Genomic DNA, 19,169 nt, shown 5'->3' with positions numbered 1-19,169 from the left:
ATTGTTAGGAAAAAAATTACTTCATACAGAGCTGTAGTTCATTTTTTTTTTTTTTCGCTTTTGAACAAATTAGGCCTACTTAAATTCAAAGATTATTTTTTCCTACTTTTTAGTTCATACAATTGGAAGCGTGTTCTTTTTAGTTTTTAATAAAAAATTGGTTGTCTGTAAAGTCGGTTTACGGACGATAGTTTAACGTGACAACGTCATAACAAAACATTGATGAAATGATTGCTTACTTTTATGAATAAAATTGAATCATTTTTATTTTGATAATAAAATAATAAATACTTGAAATTATACAAGTAATCAGATTTTTAAAATGCAAGAATAATTAACCTTTATTGCCGAAATTGTTGCTGTAATAAGCAATGAAAACCACATTAACTTTTCACTTCACTTTATAAACAGTCGACGAAACAGTTCACGTGTAGATGACTTGTAATTAATTTTAAAAACTGGCGTTTAGCTATAAAGTTTAAATATAATTATGAACCAGTTTTCATATAAATAAACTGTAATCAAATATCTATCATCAATTATATGAATCACCATAATTTTTTAGTCAATTGTAACATAATCTATTATTACTGCACTCGCCGACAGCGTAACGGAACACAGCGTAACGGAACAATGAGCGTAACGGGACACAGCGTAACGGAACAATGAGCGTAAAGGGACACAGCGTAACGGAACAATATGTGCGTAATGGAACACTTTTTCGTGCGTGCAGCCGGCGTTCATCGATTTATTAGACGTTGTCACGTCAAAAAACACTTATTCAAAAAATATATCAAAACGATAAGGTTCGGATGATCGAATCAAGTTTGGCTGTAGCTATATAACTGAGCAAGACCGAGCGATGATAAGGTCGGGTGCACGATTGAAAAAAAAATAACAGTAACAGTAACAGTAGGTCGCGTGCACAAGATTTTACCGCCATGTTTACCAACCTACTGATTCACAATAGCACGTGGGAAGGTCGTGTGCGTGGGAGGGAAATTAATATTTTTTATTTGTGTCACGGACGCACTGGGCAACAGCCAATGAGAGTGGAGTGGGAAGGAATTTTGCGGGATTAGTGAACTGTTTATGTTTATCAACCATATACTGTGGCAAGAAATTCTCTGGATATTTCAATGCTCAGTTGTTAATTCCAGCTTTGAAAATTAATTATGCTGTTACTTGTAAAATGTCCCTAGCAGTTAATGTAAATAAAAATGTTTTGTGGTTAGAATGGTGAAATACAAAAATTGTACATAACCCAAATGAATTTACTTGTTTAAAAACTGTGTCAACAAATTGCTTGTCAGCTGTAGTGAGATAATCATTTGGTAGTTAAGGAAGGGGCCCGCCTCGTCAGGGGCGTATGACGTAGAGACCGGAAAAATTCGCGAATTCATTTCGCGATAGGCTAAAAAACAAATAGTTATACCTCAGTGCTTCCTCTGCTATTGGCTCACAACTCACCTGGATGACGCTGGGCCAATGAGAAACACCCAAACAAAGCTTTATCGAATCACAGGCTGCTACGCTGGAACGTCTCACACGACAGCAGCCAATGAGAGGGCGACATTTGACCGAGTGTACGTAGAACTATGGAGTTCATCCTGCAGGTCATTGAACCCGCGAATTTTTCCGGTCCCTATAAGTATCTGTGCTAGCGAGGCGGGATGATAAGCGCGACGCTCGCTGGTGCTTCTAGCGCGGTGTCTCCTCTGGACTGGCGCGCAGTCTTCTCGTCGTGCATCGAGCGGCGACCGTGACATTACATGGCGTAGAAATGAAGATAAAGGAGTAATGCAAGTCCCCTAAGTGCTTTCAAGAATCTGTTCCGGTTGTTTTACGCCTAAAAATTACTCCGAAAACATGCCTTTTAGCAATTTTCACTCTTCTAAAAACACAGTTTGAAAACTTAATCCGAAATCAAAAGTACTTTTCGGCCCTCAGCGAATTCTTAAATGCTTTTCACAATAACTCAGTGCAACATGTACTTAAATATTAATTTTATAATAAGTAAATCATGGATGTTGATATTAGAAAATAGCCTGACATATCGAAAATATCGATATTTTAAGGCCGATATTCTATCGATATCAATATAATTTAAGCGCTTTATCGAAAGAACCGATAAATCGATGTGATGAAAAGTTTTTCCGTCCTTAAATGTGGCAGCCTCTTTGCCGTACTCTTCCTACACCCACTTAAAATATGCCATTAGTCGGTGATCAACCAAGAAACTAGCTTTCTTCCAAAATTACGACTTTGTCAACTTGAGAACTATTTCAAGCAACAATAATTAAAGTTACAAATAAAATAAATTAATTATACAAAGCTAAAATATACAGTTTCATTTAACCCAAAATTAGTAATAATTAGAGACCTGCAAAATTCGCGGTTTCGATGGCCTTCAGGATAGACTTCACATACCCCTGTACACTCCGGCAAATAACGCAAGTTCATTGGCTGTCGACTTGTAAGTCGTCTCGGCTGGTTTGTCTGTGATTCGATCCTTCTTTGGTTGAGGGTTTATAACTGGTTGAGATTCGTTCAGATGAACAGTAAGCCAATAGCAAAATTATCTAAGAGGTATGTGTGTTTGAATTCTAGCCTATCACCGAATGAATCCGTGAATTATGCAGGTCTATAGTAATAATATATCTATAATATATATATTTTTTAATGTAGGCCTATTTCTTTGTATAGGATACAGCCTATAGTAGAAGTAAATCTGCCTTAAATTTTTGGGAGTTAAAATAATGCAAACATTGTCATAAATAAAGTTTTAAATCGTAATACAAAATATATGACTGTATATGATTAAGATATTTAATTTATCATGAGTTTTTTGGCTCCACTTTTTCAAACTTTATTTGAAGTAACGTAAAAAGTACGAGATGCCAGGCGCAACTCTAAACAAGTTGGTACTTGTAGGCCTACTAACGGTTTTTTGTACATTTACTAAATTCAAGTAAAACTTAAAGTAATTAACGTAAAACTTAATAACAACACCCCCCGCTACCTTTACAATCTCGCTCTACTTGTATGCTCAAATAATTTTTCCTTATCAGTTTCATTTCCCTTCTCATGGCGCAATTGCTCGTAACATTCTGCACAGCTCTCGTTTTTATTTTCATTTTTAAATATTTCTTCGTGTTTGTTAAAGAGGTTGAAAAGTACGATTATTGCTTTAATTCAATAAACAGACCTCCGTAGCGTAGTCGGATTCACACCGGCTTGCAGAGCGAAGAATTCTAGGTTCGAATCCCGGTTAAGGCATGGGTGTAACCTTGAAATTCAGATATAACCAAATATTGTAGAATATTGTACAATATTAGATATTAAGTTGGACATGACGTGGAATTCGTCGAACCAGTGAGTATCTAGTTCTGGTAGTGGGCGGAAGTCGATAACCATTCAACCAATTGAAGAAATAATTAAGGAAATATCGAGAGTTACGTATAACAACTCGCAAGATACTACGTTACACGCAGAATATCTATATTTGAAATGTAAAGGAACAGCATATAAAACAGTGGTGCCCCCCCCCCCCCCCTCAAAAAACACAATGACTCACCCCCCCCCCTCTAACCTAATATGGCGACCCTCCCCCAATTCCCCCCCCCCCCCCCCCGAAATTTTTTATGCCATTTTCTCAATGATTTACTCAATTATTTTAAATATTATACTTTTTTAGTATTATATTTTATTACATTTTGCATTAATTAAAACTGATTTTCTAATAATAATTTTGGTCATATCAGGTAATATTTCCATCCTGAACCGACAGATGCCAAACTGCTTTTGTTGAGGAAAGTGCGGGGTTGCCAATTTGATTTACAAGATCCCTTTCAATTATCAAAGCACCAGAAACGTATTTTCACATTAGAAGCTATAATTATGTAAATAATATATACATTTTTCTCATCTTTTATCCACCCCCACCCCCCCCCTGAAATTTTAATGACGCAGTCTGCGTCGTTACCTCCCCCCCCTTGTGGGCACCCCTGTATAAATAGTGGAGCATTTTACTTCATGATACATAACCCTACTCAGGAAGTCCAATGATTGACATTTTGATAGTGGAACAAATGTTTAATACATTTCCGTTTGGGGAAACTCCTCGTACGTAATATACAGGATTTTAGTTAATATTTGATTTTTAGTGTCGAAGTTCGGTTTTGGAATGTAAATGAAAACAGTTCAATCGTTCCCATGTTCATGTTGACCGCAGACTCAAGTTTGCCGCCGACTTTCAAAGGTCTAAGATCCAACCAATCAGGGCAAATAAAAACAATTGAGTGCGTTTTTTTTGGAACGATTTATTAACCACCTGTTCTGACGCGCGTGCGAAACGCGCGTTATGTAAGAATTGAGTGAAGCCGGCAGCCTGAAATCCTTGTTTCCCACCAAATTCGTACAAACCTTGTGAGTATTATTTAATGATGCTGTGAATGTGTGTTATATGAATAGTTATTTTTAAAGCAGCGGAGCGCTGTTTAATTTACAATAACAAGATAATTTTTCGCTAACTTACCACCACGGTAAAACTTAAGGTCAGGTATGTGGATTTTTATACATGTATGGATATTCTGAACGTATTAGTACACATATCATTAAGAATGACTGCACTTAATGCCTATGTTTCGTGGGAGACACCATCGAATTTGCTTGTTCAATTTCAAAGGCTGTCAAAAAATGTAATCAGCCTATCAGGTTTTTTGAGTTATCCTTTGGACTAGTTCAGTTTGACACGGGAGAGGGGGGGGGGGTGATATTTCCCCCCTCACCCCACCGTAATGAAATTCTGTGTATGCATCTGTTTTTTTTTTTAATTAGTCTTTGGAACTAATGGACTGTCTAAAATTGCTTCTACCATTAAAAAAAAAAAAAAAGTGTATGCTAGATAAATAAAATTCCCAAACATTTGTTGGTGAAACCTCAACACATCTAGTCTGGAGGCAGAGCTGTGGTGGGGAGTGGAGGCGGGACTTACGATGGCTTTTGGATTTTTGTCTGCGTGCTGAAGGTGTTTCTCGTTTGAACGTAACTCATCCTGGGTAAAGTTATGTTTCCTGGGCAAATAGATGGGGAATAAATGTAAGTTGCAGAACATAAATAATCTTCCTCCTTCCTTATACTTCCTTCTCTCGCGAGTTTAACAATATACCATTTCTACTATGTACGGTTCAGATTAATACAATAATACATCCAGTGTGTAATTGTGCCCAAAACTTTACTTGACAGAAATTTGCACACTGTAGGAATTAGTCATATAAAATAAATTTTGGATTTATGTACCATTAGCCATTTAAGTTAAAAGTGATTTTTAACAGTAAAAATGCAACCATCATCTTATGTTAATAAAGAAATAAAACTATTTTTCACACAGTAAGGGTGTCTACGTGTCACTAAAATTACAAAGAAATTATAAAAATAATAAAACTGAAGAACTCGTTATGAAACTAACGAAAAAGTCCCTAAATAAACAGCAACTGTCGTGAAAGCAACAAAAATTTAATTTCCGGCAGCCCTTGGCTAACTTGCAGTTTTGAGTTTTACGTTTCATTTCAGTTTATAGTGGCACTTTTATTATAAATAGTTAGAGACTGTTCCCTTCATCATGTGGAATTTATATCTGTAATGGTTTTAGCTTTCTAACATAAAAATAGGTACGTTTCTGTGAATAGTAGATGTATTTTGTATTACCTATGTTTACTTTGTGTAGTAAATATAAAAAATTACACTGTGACATACAAAAGAAAAAATTTTATTTAAAAAAAAAGACTTGAAAAAATACTAAACACTGGTTTTGGACCTGATTTTCGACAAGGAATTTTATTAACATAATGCACAATTTGTGAAAATTCATTGAACGGTTAATACTATAATGTGAACTGCGGTGTGTGGATGCGTATCACATGTAGTTTCGCACTTGCCACTAGAATTTGTTGCCGGAGCAGCTACGTCGACTACTGAATCATACAATTTGCTCAGCAAAATATTAAACTGTATAATTCAAAAGTCCTGAAATTGGTCCATCCGTGATTTGCAAAAACTCTGTTAAATCCATTTATGTCCATGGTACATCCAAATATACAGGATAGTTGATTGGATACGGTATTTATTTTCAGTACAGTAAAATAAAAAATAAAAAATGCAGGAATATACTTGAAAGTACCTTTAACAAAGAGGTGTAATTTGTAGGAAAAAGAAGGAAAAAACCTTTGCTTACTGTAAAATTTTAAGTTTGATTATAGTTTTCTTTGTATAACTGATTATATATATAAAATAGAGTATTTATAATTTTAAATTATAATCATCAATTTGTTAAATATAAAAACAAATTGTGAATAATGGTGCAGAAAACAAATCTAAATTTCTCAATAAATCATCTGAACCTCATACATGTTACTTTTTTTTCTTTTTTTCCAATATTTTTTTGTAAATGATATCTATCTTCGCAGAAAGAGATTAAGATTTTTAACAGAACAAATTTTCTTTTAAAAATCGCTATACAAACTGATCTTGTATAATTTGATGTCATAATTAAAATGATTGTTCTGTATCTAACCTTCATTTTCAAATTTATTTAGCCTTTACTGAGTTGATATGGTTGCGTAGATCATTACTCAGGTTTCTATGTTTTCGGGGAAACCTAATACTTTATTAGTTGATTAATTATAAACTAAACATGAATAGTTTCAAGACGAATGCTACATGCGAACGATCAATCCAAAACTGCATACCACATGAGTTCATGCTTTCAGTACGTGCTACGATTAACATTAAGATCGGCGGTTAAGTTGATTAAAACCATTAAATAAGGACTAGTTTGGTAGAAACAGCCTTTTATAAACAATTAAATAGGGTTATATTTAGAGACCGGAAAAAATCGCATATTCATTTCACGATATGATAGAATCCATACAACTGTACCTTTATTTTGCTTCTCTGATTGGCTCACAGTTTATCTGAAGGACTGTGAGCCAGTGAAAAACCTTCAACCAAAAAAGTATCGAACCGCAAGCGTCCCAGTTGACAGGTGTCACGAGTCAATAGCCAATGAGCAGGTGGCATTTGCCTGAGTGTGTAGGGGATTATGGATTATATCCTAGAGGTCATCCAAAGCGCAAATTTTTCCAGACTCTAGTTATATTATAATTTTTTTTAAATAAAAGTAAAAAAAAAACTAATAGTCGGAAAACAATTTAGGGTATTACCCCATCAAGCCGGCTACGGGTCTGGTTTCTTAATTCTCCGCGCAGTGACGTAACATGGTGAGGTATTTAATTATGATGGAGCGTGTCGTTGAATAACATGTTGTTGTGTTGATGACGGGAGGGGGGGGGGGGGTCGGGATAAGGAACAGCGAGTGCGTGGGGCGATTGTGACACACACCCGACTCCCGGGGTCAGAGTTCGAGCTGACCTTGTTCGCGGCGCGCGTGTCGTCACCAGCGAACGTCAGATAAGCCGGCCAGACCACTCGGTAACCGGCGAAGGCTCGGTCGCGCAGGGACCACTCAGCTCTCCCGGGCACTTCTCGTGGTCCACAGGTACGTTGCTGGTGAAGGTGGCGAACTTCAGCTTCGGAAATATACAATAAAATACTTTTATGGTTAGTTCCATTAAAGAACAAATACTTTTTTTGACAGAGTTCTTGTAAAAGGCTGCCTACTGGCGATTTAAGTTTCAAAATAGTAACGAAACTAAAGGGCTGGACATGAAACTTATGAAAAAATACCGAAACTGGACAGGTCATGAAAGTCGTGAAAATGTCCTGAAATAAACAGTTACTGATCTAGAGGTCACAAAAATTTAATTTTCTGCAGCCTTTTGCTGAGAGTTTCTTTTTGTTTTGGCATTCTGAAATCTCTTTTATTCGATAGTTGCACATTTAATGCACTCAGTCGGTGTTCAAAACTGTCGTTTTCGTAACAAAATTGCGGGAAGTTTTTTTTCTCAGCTGTTTTGTATGTTTTATGGGGTGCTAAATCAAAATTTCAAGTTTGCTTTCTTGTAGAAGATTGGCTTCACAGGTTAAAATGCAAAAAACCTCAAAATATTCAAACTTTTTTTAGTTTTTCGTTTATATCTAGAAACCTATGCAATTTTAGAAGATGGCACTGTCAGAAGACTCCTTCAGAAGTACAGCGACGATATTTTGGTTACAACAAGCAAACCTTATGTATGTTGTATGTTTCAAAGCCACTGGACACAAAATCATTAATGAAACCTGGCATCTAGATGTTCAGAGGCGACCAGTAAACGAAGAAAAGTGAGCAGCGGCTACTATGATTGTGGAAGACATAAGATCGCAATTATAAAATTTGACTGAATACCCACCTTCAGAGAAGTTTCTAAATGAAACTAAGTATCTCATTCCTGAGACTGTTTTATGGAGACTGTAGTGCTCTGTAAAAATCAAAGGGGATCTGGGAGGACAGAAAGGAAAAATCAGCAGTATGTCTTTTTTTTTTGTCTATATCCACCACACGGTCAGATAGTAAGGTCTGGCAATTTCCCGTCCTTCTCCTTGGCAAACTAAAGGCACTAATAACAGTTTAGAACTTCGTCAATAGATGGCGTTGCCTTGAATTTGTAACGTGCTATCATTTGGTGCGTTCGTCACATCTTGCCTAGGGGTTACCTGTCCTTCCCACGAAAAGAAGCTGAAGATTGGCGTCCCGGTCTTGCTGATGCGTAGCCTTGATGCACCGAGACTGTGCAATCAATGGAACTTTATAATCAAAATTTCCATTTTTTCAAGTGTACATCCTACAGATTTGAAACTCGGTAGCGATGTACCTTATATTATAATGTGTTTAGCCGGGGCAACGCAAAGGAACCGCAGATGATAAAAGTTACATTAAATATAAAGAAATTGGAGAGAGAAATTGGGTAACTTTGGGGATGATAGAGGCCGGATTTGCTTTATTTCTTCATAAAATAGCGAAAATAGATAAATTTATTAAAACAAAAAATTAATTCAAGGAAATTTCAAATTTTGGTTAGGGAATCATTAGGGAAATTTTATTAAACAATTGTGTTGACACCTTGTTCTCAATAGAGTTTCACAGCAAACAGATCAGTGGTTCTCAAAGTGAAGTATACGCCAGGGCGTAATGGTTCATCCTAGTCTTCCGGGTGCGCTCTGTAGCATGTCAGAGAAATATAATATGTTTGTGTCCAGATGTAAAAATAAATACAGTCAATCCATTGTATCATACTCCACAAAGAACAATGATCTTAATTATAGATTAATTACAATTTTTAATCGAATGGACATGCAAATGGACATGCAAACTTAGTTAAACATGAACTTTGTGGAATTTTCTTTTCAATCCGTATAAGTAGAGACCTGCAAAATTCGCGGTTTCAATGGCCTTCATGATAGACTGCACATTCTCCTGTACACTGGGGCAAATAACGCAAGTTCATAGGCTGCCGACTTGTAAGTCGTCTCAGCTGGTTTGTCCGTGATTCGATCCTTCTTTGCTTGAGGGTTTATAATTGGTTTAAGATTCGTCCAGATGAACAGTAAGCCAATAGCAAAAATTTATCTAATGAGGTATATGTGTTTTTGAATTCTAGTCTATCAAAGGATGAATCCGCGAATTTTGCAGGTCTCTACGTATAAGTCACCTTATTGTACACTTAGTCTTTTATATTATTGTATTCTTTATATTTTCCGACGCGGTGTGAGAAGAATGCTCGTATCTGCGGTGACCATTTGTGTCCTTGTCGGGATGTGTCGTGCTGGCCGTTAAAAGCCCTCGGCTGTTTTGTGGGCGCGCGACAAATACTTGTAAATAAATAAGTAAATGACTTCATAAATAACTTCATAAAAGTGATCTTATTAATGACTAGCTGCAGGTACCCGGCATTGCCCGGGCTGAACACAGGGTGAAAGGGGAACTGTTTTAGAGATCAGATGTAGTTAGCAATTGTCTTCTTTTAATTCGAATGTCAAGTCGTCGCCTAAGAATTGGAGTGATCTGTGTCCATTGAAGTCGGAACTGAGGTATCGGCATTTGAAAGTTCAAACAACTGTAAATATCATGACACAGAACAAAATAATATTGGTCTTAAATTTAAGAACAAAAATTTTTTTGTGTGCGCGTAGACGTGTGTGGATGTAGTACAAATGAATACTAGTATTAATTTTGTGTCCATAGCATAAAAAAAACCTTAAACAGTGGACATGGAACACTCCAATACTCAGGCGGCATAGTGTGCAAAATAACTTATATCTAGAGACCGGAAAAATTTGTGTTTTCAGTGACCTGTAGGATAGACTCCATGATCCTCAATGCACGCGGGAAAATTACTTTTGCTCATTGGCTACTGACTCGTGACACACGTTAACTGGGACGCTCGTGATTGGATACTTCTTTTGTTGAAAGTTTTTCATTGGCCGAATGTCATTCAGATAAACTGTGGCCCAATCACTGATACAGTAAAAAGGCAAACGTATTTTGATTCTAGCCTATGACGAAATGAATCCGCGAATTTTTCAGGTCTCTACTTATATCACTTTCGGATCCCGACAGACGGTTGTTCTGCCAGTTTGAGTCTCGGGAGCCGCCGACCTGCCCCCGGGGATGGTGATGCTGCGGTTCTACCGGGAGACCGGCCCCAGCGGCCGGAAGCTGCGCCTGCTGCAGCAGAGCTGCGCGCACGTGCGCGGCCTCGCCACGGAGCTGTGCTTCTACGTGGAGAGCAGCGCGCCGCTGAGCGACGCAGACCTGCGCAGGCTCCGCTGGGTGCTGAGCCCCCCGTTCGAGCCGGGCCGACTCGGCCGAGAGCCGCGCCTGGCCGAGACGCCCTCCGCCAGCTGGCTCGTGGAGATAGGACCGAGGTAGGCAGGCACGGCGGAGTCTCGCTCGTCCGGCACGAGCGGGGGCCGTTCGAACGCCAGATGAGTGAAGATGTCAGCTGAGAGGATGCTATTAAGAGAAAAAGCCTACCAAACCTAAAAATATTGTTATAATTTTACACATCAGGGACCTAATAATTTTTTTTTTACAACAAAACAACAGGGGGGAAAAAAAACTAACCGAAAAACAAACTAATAAATAATTGTCGTAAGTTAAATACGGTACTTATTACTGGCTCGCTGTAGGAAAGGTTTTGATTGATATTAAAAAACTGACGAAAACTAGCTTCTAATGCGCAGCTTAGGTTCCCCCCCTCCCTTCTTTGCGACAGAGAATTTCCGTCACTCCCCCTCTCTGTCGCAAAGAAGGAAAGGGGGGGAAACCTAAGCTGCGCAGTAGAAGCTTGTTTTTGTCAGTTTTTAATCGCCATCAAAACCTTTCCTACAGCGAGCCAGTAGTACTAAGTTCAGTCCTGTGATTATTATTATAAAGAAATTTTAGAATGTTTTGTTGAGGGGGAGGGGGGAGTTGTATGTTGGATAACGCATAATTTTGGATAGGCAAAGGTCGGATTAACGACGCAGTACTGTATTGTTATGAATATATTATCATTGTGATTTATATCTTATTATTTTATATCACCTATCATTGTGATGTATGTCTGATCATTGTGATATATCTCTTATAATGTTGATGTCGCTCTTATTTTTATATTTCTCGTATTGTGATATATCTTTTATCATCGTGGTATATCTCTTATCATAATATATCTATTATCATGGTACATCTCTTATCATTGTAATATATCTCTTGGTATGTCTCTTATAACTAGAGACCGGAAAAATTCGTGAATTCATTTTGCGATAGGCTAAAATAAAAATCGTTATAGTACTTCAGTGCTGCCTCTGCTATTGGTTCACAACTCACCTGGGACGACTCTGGGCCAAAATGAGAAACACCCAAACCAAAGCTTTTATCGAATCACAGGCTCCTACGCTGGGACGTCTCACAAGACTGTCAGCCAATGGAGTGGGTGGCGTTTGACAGAGTGTACGTAGAACTGTGGAGTTCATCCTGCCGGTCGTCGAACCCGCGAATTTTTCCGGTCCCTACTTATAACTGTAATGTATCTCTGTGTAATGCTCTCGCCAGGCTGAACTTCTCAACTGCGTTCTCGAGCAACGCTGTCTCGATCTGCGCGGCAGTCGGCATCAAGCACGTGACGAGGCTGGAAGTGTCCACGCGGTACTTGGTCACCTGGCAGGAAGACGGCCTGACCGTCAGCCCATCCGTCAAGCAGCAGGTTCGTTTGGAACACATGACAAACAGTGTCTAATGAATACGTTGTCGGAAAAGTAAAATGTCACCCGTCTTCCTCCGTCCCTCAGCCATTCGTCCTCTTTCACTCTGTCCCAGTCGTCTCCTCTGCTTTTCCCACTTCCTACTCTGTCTTCTGTGGGGTCTTCTTCCTGTACGCTTCAACTCCGTCGTTTTCCCAGCCGCCCTCTCTTTTTGAAGCGAAAACTTCTACGGGAAGGGTTTGGACAGGGAGTAAATTCACGCAAGTCGTCATCGACATGGTCACGTGACGTGTTAACGATGACACTATATGCTGTTCCTATTAGCATAACTTATTGCGCCTTTTAAATCTTATGTATACGATTACTGTGCAGTTGAAAGTGAGTATAAAATATATTAGTATTCTCATATAGATATATAGTTTGAATTAACGAAAAAAAACTGAGTCTTTGTAGCAATGTAACCTAAAAAATTAAGAACATCATTATTTATTTTTTTTAATAACTACATTTACTACGCAACGCGTATTTTTATAGTAATTCAGGAGTTATTTTACTAACATGATGAAACAAATTTTGTTGTGTGACAATATTTTTTTTTGGTAAAAATTGCGAAAAAGTTTTCTCTTCTGTCTGCAGTCCTCATGCCTGCTTTGAAATATTTTTCTCCCCCAATTCTCTGGACTTGGCCATACCGTCTCCTTCTTGCTTTTTCAACGATCTCGTTTGAGTCCTGTTCTCCTCTTGCTTGCACCGTCTCATTACTGATCCTGTCTTCACCTTGTGACTGCCAGCATACTCCTGGTAAACTTCATATTCCTGTTGCTCTGATCTCCCCAGCATCTCTCCCGTCTGCAGTCCAAGTCTCTGCTCCGTAGTTGACTACGGACACATATAGTAGGTGTTGTGCAACACATGATTGCATTTTAATGCCACCTTCCGCTTCCACACCAAACCTCTCGCACACACCTGTTGAATGCATTCCCCTTGTTTGCCCACTTGGCATTCATTTTAAAACTATATTGGCGTACGGTAATCGGTAGAGACAAGATTTTATGGTTTTATTTTTAGTTCAGTTTCGTTTTTAAAACAGAATATTTCGGTGTTATTGTTTTTATTTTTATAAATCCTGCGTTTTGTAATACTTATTACACAAAAAAGTGGTAACATTTACCTGTGGCATTTTTTTTCTCGATAATATAATTTTTAATAAATTGGTCTGATGAACAATTAAACAAATTAATTTAATTTTTTGATCCATGCACTTTGGTACAATATTTTGTCCAGAAATAACGACATTCCTTGAATTTCAAACATTAAAAAAACTAATCTTTTTTTTATGATTTGAATTAATTTTTTTGGTTTAATGCTGAATAATTCCATGATGTAACTTGCATTTCGGTGTTAACGCGGTGTATCGACGTGGTTCTCGGGTGTTATTTCGATTTTATCGCAATCGACCATGTAGTCTTGTCCCTGGCGATCGGGATCGCCGCGGCGGTGAGTGAAGCTCGGCCTGGGGACGACGGTCGCCGAACGTGGGGCTGCCATTGTTTTCCCTTGTCGGCAGCTGGTGGACGTTCTGCACGACCGGATGACCCAGTGCCGGTACCCGGCGCCGCTGGAGAGCTTCCGGCTGGACGTGGCCCCTCAGCCGTGGTACCTGGTGGACGTCCTCGGCCAGGGCAGGAAGGCCCTGGAGGAGGCCAACTCCCACTTGGGTAGGCGTCGCTGCGACACGGTGTTCTTGGAATGACTTGCCATGGGGAAGGTGGATTCGGAATATATATATACATACATACACACACACACACACACACACACACATATATTATATTTGCTAAGCCAATCAAATCCTTAAATACCATCAAATCCTCAGATACCATCAAATCCTTGAAAAAAAACATCAAATCCTAAAATACCATCAAATCTTTGAAAAAAACATCAAATCCTTGAATACCATCAAATACCATCAAATCCTCAGATACCATCAAATCCTAAAATACCATCAAATCCTTGAATACCATCAAATCCTTGAATACCATCAAATCCCCAAACACAATCAAATCCTCAAATACCATCAAATCCTCAGATACCATAAAATTTTCAGATACCATCAAATCCTCAAATACAATCAAATCCCCAAACAAAATCAAACCCTCAAATACCATCAAATTCTCAAAATAAAAATACTATTGAATCCCAGTATTCAAAGGATTCAGTGTTCGAGAAAAAAAATAAATTCAATTAAAGAATTCATCACTTATAACCTCTGAAGTTTACTAATTCAATTATTATTTTTTTTTTTCATACCTATCATCTTAACTACCTATTCTCCAAGATATTGTACTTGAACAAGTAATTATCTAATTATATACTAAATAAAATTACAATAAGTATTGATTCTGGAAACTAGGAATGTGGAACAACCATTTAAAGGGAAGAATGTTTCAACACTATAGTTAATTTTTTTTTTTTCATTTATTGTACTTTTTTTTTTTTGTCCCTCGACACCTAGATTTGGATTCGAGGGGTGTATCCGAGGTACTTTCTTGGATTCGAAAAATTGGGATCTGACCCATCACTAAGTTTTTTCTTACATGTGCTTTTTTTTTTTTTTTACACACACACACACACACACACACACACACACACAGGGTGTACAGTACATACACATTCCAGATAGTCTGGGAAAAGCCAGAGAAGTTGAAATTGCTCAGAGAAAAGTCAGGGAATTTACTGTAAAACTTGGAAAAGTAATGGAAATTCCTCAGGGATAGTAATTTGCGGAGGAATGCTCCGCTGTGCCATCACCCAGACTTTGAACACATTTTTTTTCAAATGGTATATTAGTGCATAGACATACACACTGTAAAATGATGTAATAAGGTTCTGGTGAACAATACTGATAAACCTGCGCAGAGTAGAAATATTTTGTATTATGTTTAAAGACATTCGATTTTATTTTTTTGTAATTCGTGTGTTGTAAAAATTAGCAAGAATATTTTACTAAAAGGTCCTGAAAAAGTTCTTAAATAGATTAATTAGATACTAGTAGAGAACCTATTAATGCAAATACACGTATTAATACAAGGATTAGGGTTTACCTTGAATGTTGATTATTTTTGACGTGACAACGTCTAATAAATCAATGAACGCCGGCTGCACTAACGAAAAAGTGTCCTGTTATGCACATTGTCCCGTTTCTCTGTGTCCCGTTGCGCTCATTTCATATTGCTTTTTGCTAACCTGAACCTCCTAGCATTGCTGCAGAGTCCGTGGCGCAAATATAATATTTTTGACTGCATCTTGGTGTTGGGTAAGCCATTTTCCTTCACGTCATCCTTGAAACAGTCCCATTCGTTTCCTACTTTTCCTATCATCGTCCTATCCTTAACAGAATAACACAGATTGTAAGAAGTTAAATAGCAAACATGTATAAAAGTTATTGTTAAAATAATCTCTTCGTTAAAGTAATAAACATATTTGAATTAATGAGTGCAAATAAAAGTGAATTTATCAATTAAATTGTAGATTTCATTTCACTCCTTCTTTGTATCAATACAAAATAATGATAATTCAATAAAAAATGATTCAATTTTATTCATAAAAGTATGCAATCATTTCATCAATGTTTTGTTCATGACGTCACGTTAAACTATCGTCCGTAAACCGACTTTACAGACAACCAATTTTTTACTTCTTCTTTCCCTTCGGCAGGCCTGGCCTTCGACTCGTGGGACCTGGACTACTACACGGACCTGTTCAGGAACAAGCTGAGGAGGAACCCGACGAGCGTGGAGTGCTTCGACCTGGCCCAGTCCAACAGCGAGCACAGCCGGCACTGGTTCTTCAAGGTGCGTGCGTGGTTGCCCTCTCCTATGTCTGTGTAGCTGAATCTTCCTCTGTATCACTCTGTCTCTCTGCTGGGGTAGGGGGCGGAGGTGGTACATAAGCTGGGATGGGTAGCCTCAGCCTCTGTGTATAGCCGAAACTCTAACGCCCTTCCCGGTTGCGTATGCGGCATATCCGCATCCATGCCCATGGGGGCCCCAGGGCGGTAGGGCCTATCGGCTAAGAGCGCTGGGTCAGAAAAGAAAAGGAAAAGGGGGGGGGGGGGGGAATCCCCTTGCACGGCTTCATGTCTCTCTGCTCTATACACCTATATATCTCTGTATCTCAATATGTGTCACTCTATGGCAATTGAAATACTAAAAATCTATGTTTTTTAACCAATCTATGTATATTTTTATCTATACAAGTATATAAAATCACTTGCGTATTGACTTCCATGTCGGTGTTTGGAGCAGAGATTAGGAAAGGATACAGATGGAGCATTATCCGTGAGACGTGAAACCGTATTTTCCCCATTTTTTTATTTTATTTTCACATACCAAGATGGCAGACATTTGTTTATATTTGTATCAGCTGTTCTAGTCTGCTGTTATTTATGACTGTAGTTAAGCTGTTCAGAAGAAAATTATATTAAAATATTATTGGTTAATGTTTTTATATACGTACGTATATTAAAAGTCCAAATAAATCTTCATAATACGAATGTAATGATATGATTCGACATTTTTCTCCCATTTAACCTCCAATACAGGTACAGCTGATACATTTGTAAACAAACGGCTTCCATATTAGTACGTGTGGTACACCAATTTGGCTTCACCCCCTCTCTTCAAGAAACGGACCTATGCTCCATCTGTATATTTCCCTAATCTCTGGTTTGGAGATGTATTGATTTCAATTTTGCTGTTATTTCAGTTTTATTGCTATTTGCTATATAATCTTTCCTCTAGTGATACTAGTTTTAAATTATATCGCTTTAAAAAAAAAAAAATTATGCGTTAACTTGTGAACTGTGTTCAATTTATTTGAAATTTCTGTTTTTTTCTTTTTTCTTTTTAGGGGAAAATGATTATTGATGGCATTGAAGAACCTGAATCGCTCATTGACATGATTATCAAAACGCAGGAAACCACGAACCCAAACAGCATTATTAAATTTTGTGATAACAGCAGGTTTGTATTTTAATAGTTTTATAGATCAATATTTCATATTTATTTTAGTGATTTACCTGTTGAATCCTAGAACCCTAGAATACCACCGAAATTCAAGTATTTTAAAGACTTGGAAATTTCTGGAAACAGATTAGAAGAACAATTTAGGAGGAAAATATTTGAAGCAAATTATTGGAGAAAATGCAGTAAATTCTAAAACCAATATGGACAACTCTGAAGTTTATTAGGTCTATTTGTGCTTTTCTTCGTATGTGCCTATCATATTGCCGTACCAAAAATGTTCCTTTATATGTACTTACTATTTATAGAAATAAAATTGCAGTATGGGAAATTAATTTGTGAAACAAATATTTAAAAAGTTGAATATTTTAACCCAATAGTTACTATTTTTCCTAGGTCCTTGTTTTATTTTTGACCCTTTGAGAACTAGATTTATGTTCAAATTGGATATTTGAGCATTTGAGGTTCTCGTGATTTGAATTCAGTATTCAGATTCAAGGAATTTGTTATTTGATGCATTACTAATTTATTTATTTGCATACGTATGTGCATTTGCTTGAATTTTAGATTGATCACTTTTATTTTCTTTACTGGATGTGTGTGGATGGTTATGAATTTTTCATCTTACTAAAAACAGCTTTTACCTTCATGAAGATTGTTCTTTGAATCTCCTGTTAAATTTACTTAGACATTAATTAGACCTTTAAGTCTTATTGCAATATAAATGTAGCATCACTATGCAGGATTGTTAATTAAACAGCAAAGTGTCAGACCATAAGAGGCTTAAAAATAGGTGCTTCAGACAGGTATGCTTCATACAGGTATGCATTGAAAAGTATTTACTGAGAATATTAGTGATAGAAATTGTGTTTATGAAATTTTTAAAGTTTATTAATATAAGTGAGCTTATATTCCCATGTGTATAATTTATTTGCATTATAAATTATTACATTAATAACCAATTAAAATTTATAAATTAGAATACACATATTAAATATTTAATTTTATACACGTGTTTATATTAATTTTGAATACTGAGTATTTACTTCAAATTTTTAGTTTGAATGAATTTATACTTTACCAACCATATTTGTTACATCACTCCAGTCTTTTTAATATTTTATTCGTATTAATTATTGGTATGCAAAATTAAAGTTAGTTTTTTTTTTTTACTAAGCGGAGTAAGTATAACTTCTAACGCACGTAGGTACATAAGTACATGTTGTGACTGTAATGAACTAAGACAGTGGACGTTTCCATAACTTTACTGCTTCAACATCACAATACATATAACTGAACGCCCAGCAGGCCATTCTTTTACGAGACAACAAATTCACAACACTGAAATTATACCAACTTTTCAATACTAAAAACACACATACCAACTGTAACATGTACAACATCAACTTTACAATACTAAAAACACACATACCAACTGTAACATATACAACACCAACTTTACAATACTAAAAACACACATACCAACTGTAACATATACAACATCAACTTTACAATACTAAAAACACACATACCAACTGTAACATATACAACATCAACTTTACAATACTATAAACACACATACCAACTGTAACATATACAACATCAACTTTACAATACTATAAACACACATACCAACTGTAACATATACACAACAGTACACACGCCCACTTTTTTTTACAGTTTTTTAATTGATCATTCGTGAGTGCTCCTGCGTGGACCGGAAGTGTGTTTGATCGCTGGTGCATCGTTTCAGTGCCATCGAAGGTTTCGTAGTTCCTGTGTTCCGGCCGGCCGCGGCGGGGAAGTGCAGCGAGTTCTCGGTGGTCGAAGGCAAGCAGCACCTCGTCTTCACGGCCGAGACGCACAACTTCCCGACCGGCGTCGCGCCTTTCAGGTGAGACGCCGAGGGGCGCAGACGGTGTGGAGAACTTCAGGGAAAAAAAAATACCATGCAATTTAGAG

General features: G+C 37.3%; 1 protein-coding gene across 1 annotated transcript in view; it reads left to right on the top strand.

The window, feature by feature from the left end:
* The first annotated feature begins 4,163 nt into the window (after positions 1–4,163).
* Positions 4,164–19,169, top strand: part of LOC134540905 (phosphoribosylformylglycinamidine synthase) — a 61,471-nt gene continuing 46,465 nt past the window's right edge. Inside the window, 7 exon segments of the mRNA XM_063383969.1 lie at positions 4,164–4,428; positions 10,523–10,863; positions 12,035–12,185; positions 13,751–13,901; positions 15,901–16,037; positions 17,095–17,207; positions 18,961–19,101. Coding sequence (XP_063240039.1) covers positions 10,607–10,863; positions 12,035–12,185; positions 13,751–13,901; positions 15,901–16,037; positions 17,095–17,207; positions 18,961–19,101 — 950 coding nt within the window. The 5' untranslated portion in view covers positions 4,164–4,428; positions 10,523–10,606.

Source organism: Bacillus rossius, chromosome 17 (assembly GCF_032445375.1).
Source record: "Bacillus rossius redtenbacheri isolate Brsri chromosome 17, Brsri_v3, whole genome shotgun sequence".
In the NCBI taxonomy this organism is placed as follows: domain Eukaryota; kingdom Metazoa; phylum Arthropoda; class Insecta; order Phasmatodea; family Bacillidae; genus Bacillus; species Bacillus rossius.
Note: the sequence above shows the minus strand (reverse complement) of the source record. Positions and strands in the feature narration are given on the sequence as shown.